This window comes from Podarcis tiliguerta (genome assembly GCF_965153285.1).
Source record: "Podarcis tiliguerta genome assembly, chromosome: 10".
Classification (NCBI taxonomy): Eukaryota; Metazoa; Chordata; class Lepidosauria; order Squamata; family Lacertidae; genus Podarcis; species Podarcis tiliguerta.
In genome coordinates, this window is record NC_139543.1 from 30,306,937 (window position 1) to 30,313,345 (window position 6,409).

The following is a 6,409-nucleotide window of genomic DNA, read 5'->3' on the forward strand; positions in this document are numbered from 1 at the left end:
AGTTCCACTTCCAACACTTCCCCCTCTGACTGAGCAGCATCAAGGGCACGCTACAAAAAACGTTGTTTCCTTTCCGGTCCCAACCCCATCTCTCTTCCTCCGCCTCCTGCGTGTTTGCCTTGACCTTCTTCCGAAAGCAGCCCGTCGAAAGCAGCTTCGTTCAAAGCTGCTCCCTCGGGGATCCCTTGTCGAGCAGCCCTTTCTTCCCGCCGCCCTCCAGCGCTTCACACCTCTTTCCCCTTCCAGCCCAAGTCTCGCTCCCTCCCTCTTCTCGGCTTGGCTTGGCTTTCCCCGGCGCCCGCCATTCACCCCTTCGTCCGCACAAAGGGGAAGCCCCCTCGAGGGCCGAGCGTCGCCCGCGCTGGCTGCGGAGATGGGCCGGAGGGGGAATAGCGGGCCGCGGTGGGGACGCCCAAGCGCGCGTTTTCTGCGCGGACCCAGCGAGGCGTGTAGGGCAGCAGGTGACAAGGTGCTTAGAAACATGAAGGAGGAGGAGAAGAGGCCGGGCTTTTTGCACGGACTCCAGTCACGGAGTGGCCTCTGTGTGTGTTGTGACCAGCATGAAGCGGGGGCTGCCCAGCTCCCCTCATTCCCCCCCTTTCGTCCTGCCCTCCGCCCCTCGCTTCTTCCCCGCTCGCTCATCTCTCCCCACCACACTTCCTAGGGAGGCAGAGAGGAAGGGGACGGTCCCTCCAGCTCCGCCGCCGAGCCGAGGACAGCTGCAGCCCCGCCGGGAGAGGCGAGGCGAGAGGGCAGGGAGGACATCGGGCTGCTGCTGCTACTAACTCCCCCCTCCCTCCCCGGCGGGGTGGAGACTGCTGCTCCTCCCGCCTCAGTTTTCTTTCGCCCGCCCCGCGACGACGACGCGCGGCCTGTTGGGTTTTTCTTTGAAAGTGAAAGCGCCCTGGGCGCGCAGAGGCGGCGGGAAAGGCTTGCGCGGCTGCGTTAGACGGGAGGGAGGAGAAGAAGGGGGAGCGGGGGGCGGAGATTGCAACCCCCCCCCCCCCTCGCACTCAGGGCGGGCTCGGTTTGTTCCTGTCGCTGAGAGGAGCGAGGAGGCGGAGGAGGGGGATTCTCGCCGCCGTTCCCTGACGCGAAGGGACTCGGGGACCCTGGAAACTGGCGGGGTGATGTGTTTGGGCCGGGGGGCGGCGGCGGCGCTTTTGCTGCTGCCGCCGCCTCTGTTGCCGCTGGAGAAAGGAGGCGACGACGACGAAGAGGAAGAGGAGGAAGACAAGGGGGCTCGGGCCAGGGGGGGCCGTAGCCCGGCGGGCCCGGGCTTGGGGAGGAGACGGATGCCGCGGAGCAGCGCGCGGCTGCGGGGTGTAGTGGTTGCTGCCGCCGCCACAGCCGCCGGCGAGGAGAAGGGTCGGAGAGGCCGAGAAGGAGCGGAGGAGGCAAAGATCAGGAGGAGCCGCCGCCGCGGCAGCAGCAGCCCTGAAATGTCTTCCCCTCTCCTCCAGCGGCCATGTTAACCACCAGGAAACCTTCTGCCAGCGCTGCCGGGGCTGCGGGAGCCGGCGGAGCCGCGGCTGCTTCGTGCCCAGCCGGTAAGGAGGACGAGGCGTGGGCAGAGGAGCGAACCGCTTTCACTTACCGCTGCCCCTTTGCCCCCCCCCAACCCCAGGCCAGGCCGAGCGCTGCAGACCGAGCCCTAGCGGGGGTGTGTGCGCGCGGGTGCGCGCTTCATCCTTTCTCTTCCGCTGCTCCTCCAAAAGTGGTCGTGTGCGGGGAAGACACGTCTCTGCACGTTGCTGCTGCTCTGTCTCTCCCCTCCGCCCCATCAAAGTCTTCCTGCGCTCGACCTGGGAAGCGTCTCGCAAGTCTGCGAGCTTTTCTCTCTCGACCCGGGAAGTTTGGGTCAGTTCGCAAGTGGGGAAGGGCAACTCGAGCACCACGGGGGGGTGTTGGGTGTTTATGTTTTTCCCAGAGAAAGGGCTGCCTTGGAAGCGGGAGGGGAGTTCTTGTCCTCCCGATTCCGGACTGATAATCGGGGTGGGGAGACCGAGGTGATGTTGCTGTTGGTCTACTTCCCTCGAGGCAGAGGCGAGAGGTTGGGAACCGGATTAGAGGCGCTAATTCCTGCCCTCCTCTTCACAGCCAGACAGACGGTGCGGGGAGGGAGGGGGGATCGCGCCGAGCAAATCCAGTTTGGCTCCCCACTTATGCTCCTAATGGTTGTGGGTTAATCGCGGATGAAAGGTTTAACTGGGTTAACGAGCGATGGCCACCGCTCTCATTAGCCCTCTGCGCTCGCGGACTCCTCTCTCGGCGCGTGTGCTCTGGCGGTGCCACGTTTGGGGATTAGCCCCCCATGATCCCGCAAACAGTCTTGCGATGGCAGCAGGCGGGGGGAGCAGAGGAGGAGGGGCGCTGGTGGGGAGGGGGCTCCTTCGGCTCCCTTTCCCATCTCTTGAGCCACTTTCCCCTGCCTTTGAACCGAAGCCTGCTCGACCTCGCTCGGCTCAGCAGCTCTCTTCTCCCTTCCTCCGCAGGCAGCCGGGGAGGAGGCGACAGCGCCCGCCAGTTCCAGCCTTCCCCGGGGATCGGGGCCGGAGGAGCCTCCCGGGCGGGCGCGGGGACCGGGCCGCCATCCCCCATCGCTTTGCCGCCGCTCAAGCCCAGCAGCGCCGCCCACACGGTGAGACGGAGACACGGGGTGGGGAGCTGGGTGGGTTGGTGGAGGGGGGGGGCCTGGATTTATTATTTGCAATGGGAAGTGAAGCCTGTCAGCCCTTAACCCCTCCAGCTTAGTCCTCTCCATTCTCAAAATACTGTGCCAGCCTCTCCTAAGCCTCCCCCCTCCACCAGACACCCCTCCCCCCATTGCTCCTCCTCTCCCGAGTATTAATAGCAATAAATGTGCTAGGTACAGTCAGGCTGCCAGCCAGCCTGTCTGAGTGGGATCTGTGAATGAGCCGAGGAAGGACACCGGCTGAGCATGGAGGAGCCCTATTAATTATCCACAGCATGTCTCAACACGTCTTGGTCCTGTTACCGGTCTGGTTTCAACAGGTAATTCTGTGGAGATGGGAAAGAGGAGGGAGAAGGCAACTTTCCCAGCTGCTTAGGGATCTTGCCTTCATTGAATCTTCCCTGTGGCACCGTGGGCCACTTAGGTAATGTTAGGCTCTGGGTTTAATGGTCTCACACCCCTCCCTCCCAGCCACCACCACTCTCTAGGTGGCAATGTGTGTTTTTTCACTTGTTCCAAATTTGTGGCAAGCCAGTCTTTAAGTGGGTGGGTGGGGGTGCTGTTTGTTCCTCTGCTGGGTGGAGGATTCTGGAGAGCACCACTGTGTGATGAGGTGGAGGTGGAAGAGCGGTCAGGTCAGGTCACCTGTGGCGTGAGTCATGTCAGTGTGCTTCTATCACATCTGCTGTGGCCACTTTTCCCAGTGCAAGCAGCAAATCTCTTCCCCCCCGGGGGGGTGTAGTTTGCTGGAGCTGTCCCTGAAGCTGCCCTATGAGACGTGGGTCTCTATAAGTGGGTGACTTTTGTCTACTTACCTGCAAACCTGGGGCATGAACTGCATCCGAGTCTGTGCTCCACAGATTTCAAACAACAGGAGAGTAAAAGAAACTACTCTGCCAGTCACCGTTGTGTGGAGGGCAGTCCTTGTGTTTTTACTGAGAGGAGTCCCTGCGGGTTTGGGTGCTGCAATGCTTTCTAGGGCTTCCTTTCTCTTAATAAGGCAGACCCCCCTTCACGTTTCAGCCTATTCCAGGGTCGAATGAGTGTCTGGAGAAAAGAGACAGAAACAGCTTTGGAAAGTAGGCTAACCACTTCATCACTGAAGAGTGGCCTTCTTTCTCAGACTGAAAAATTAAGTTTCCCCTCCTAATTGTCAGAACTTTTAGGATAGATTGCCCATTCCTAGTGGAACAGCAGGGCCACTAAGTGGGTGAGAGAATGGCAGTGTGATTGTAAACACAGTTAAATTAGGCAAATGGGTGTTATCTGGTGGAATTACTTACAGGGCTATGGTTTCTCACCTTATCTTCCAGTTGTAGCTAATCTGCTGGGATGCAATCTCCCAAGCTTGATGACTATGAAGGGTGGAGAAAGATTGTCCGTCAGGCCAGAAATAACCTGTATAACGGTGGTGTAGCCGCAGCACTGAACCTGAAAAAGAAAAGTAACGCTCATTTCCATGAAAGCTCTGGTCCTCTATATTCCTTTGATGTAGCAATTGCATTTTTGGAATTTTAAAAACTTTTTAAAGATATGACTGATGCGATTTCTTAGATGTAAGATAAATTATGGGTGGGTGGCGCTTAATTTCTGCAAACAGATGAAAAGATTGCAGGGCTTACATTGGGCTGCAAGTCTTTGACCTGGAAATCCCTTTCCTCCCAGATATGTGTAGTGCTAGTGGCTGTGGTCAGAGGAGAAAAGGAAGCATATGTTCAGAGACACTATTCTTGTAACAGACGTACATCATTTTTAGAGTGATTCCTAGTACTGAAAATCAATTCCAGAGCCAAACCTGGTCCAATTAAGACCTGATGCAAGGGAGGACATATCCACATTTGGACATCAGCATTGCACTTCCAGTGTTCCAGTGTCATTAAGATGGTCATTCAATGGCCTTAAATATGCATGTATTACATCAAGAAGGATGCATACATGTTATATGGTAGTGGATGCATGCAAGTAGTGTGACTTGCGTGTAGTATGGTGGTTGCAGATAGTGGGGAATATTGTCTATTTCACATGGTAAGTGTTGCCATGCAGAAATACATGTTGATTAGGCTCAAATCCTGAGCAAGGGCTACCTTTTATTTAGAAGTGCCTGTAGACCAAAACATTTCAGGTCCGTTTAACTTTCCTGAAGGTGAAAAGGAGTGAAATGGCTGGGTGCAATGTTAGGTCAGGGGAAAGCATGTGGAAATTTGCATTTTCCTTTGCTTTTCCACCCGTGGATTTGCAGTGACTAAAAGGTCACAACCATAAGGGGGGCTCTTCTAGTGGTTGAAGGTCTTTCCAGGTGGGTCTGGATTCTCCTTGATGACAACAATCTGATCCCACCTACACATGTTTTCTCCAGCCTTGCAAAGTTGGAAAGGTTGATACCACATAATGAGAGGTACAACTTTGAATAAAGCTAACCCATGAATTCAATAATCCCCTTCTTAAAAGAAATTATAATCCTCAAAAGAGAATCTGCTGTCACTCTTCTTACTCAATAGGTTATTAATGGTCTGCATTCAAATTCTCCTACAGTTTTGTCCCTTTAGCAGACTTGATCCTAGTTTGATTTTACTCATAGAATAATATGAGAGTCTGAAGCCAGAGATGGGAGGTTTCTCAAGTGCCTAAGTGATCTCATATGGGGAAGTGCTGTTTGCCTTAAAAGAAGCTTTGGCTTGTGCTCTGTATTTATGGCAACCTGTGTTGCTAAGCAGATGGACGACTGTGTGTTATGAGTGGAGCTTTCTCAGACGATATGGCTTTGTTCCCTCCCCCAACGCTTCTATTGCACTGAAAGTCTCTGATCAGAGTTTTTTATCCTGTATGAGGGGCCGTCACTCACTTTCCTTTAAGATTATTTGCTCCTAGTGTTCTCTTTCAGTCCAGCTGTTTTCTTTCCTAACCTGATCCTGTGTTTAGCACCCTCTGTTTGGCCTTGGGTAGTTGGCGTTCAGAATCCTGTTCAACCATAAAACTTAGTAGGTGGTCTTTAACAAGTCTCTCTTGGCCTCTGTAAAATGGAAATGAAAACCTACTGGGATATTGTGATTAAAGCACTTCACTTATTTTAAAGAAACTTTGTAAGTGAATGATAACAATGGCACAACATCTATTCTCCAATCTCCACATCCTCGTCTCTTTGCTACCTTGTCTTCATAATCCCATCTGTTTCCCGTATCCACGCTATGCTGAAGCGAATATGATTTCCCTTGCCTGTTTGCTTAGAGCAACATGCCCTCCCACTCTCACAACATTTACCTGTGAACATTACCTGTTTTCACTTTCCTTAAGTTCACTCCCCTCTGCTGTTAGTCATGCAGTTTAGTGCCTTTCTTCAACTCCTGGGAAACTTTGGCCCATTTCGTTGTCACCACACCCAGCAATTCTAATCTCTTTCAGATTCCTCTGCAGTCTGGTCAGCACATTATGGCTGCCATGGAAGCTGTTGTATTGAAAAGCACCTGAACCACATGATGACATATTCCAAATGGGCAGCTTACTTTAAGATCATCGCTACTATGTACAGTTATTTAAACTGGCACCCATGCAATACCAATACATTGTAAAAGGTGCCTGGATATCTGTGTGCAGAGGTCCAAACTGAGAGGTGAGGCGGGGGGGGGGGGGGAGCCAAGCTGCCGGACCAGTAGCCTGTTATTTCAACAAAATCTGGCCGAGCCTCACCAAAAAAACCTGGCCAAGCCTCACCAAATC

At 54.0% G+C, this 6,409-nt stretch overlaps 1 protein-coding gene across 2 annotated transcripts in view; it reads left to right on the forward strand.

Annotated features, from left to right (window-relative positions):
• Window positions 1-588: 588 nt before the first annotated feature.
• DYRK2 (dual specificity tyrosine phosphorylation regulated kinase 2) overlaps window positions 589-6,409 on the forward strand; it is a 29,048-nt gene continuing 23,227 nt past the window's right edge. The window contains exons 1-2 of one of the 2 annotated variants that reach the window (XM_083399762.1): window positions 589-1,550; window positions 2,496-2,641. In XM_083399762.1, the coding sequence (XP_083255888.1) occupies window positions 1,469-1,550; window positions 2,496-2,641 (228 nt within the window). In that variant the 5' untranslated portion in view covers window positions 589-1,468. Of the gene's footprint in view, window positions 1,551-2,495; window positions 2,642-2,879; window positions 3,016-6,409 lie in introns of those variants that run through there. The other variant, XM_083399763.1, reaches the window with a different exon arrangement.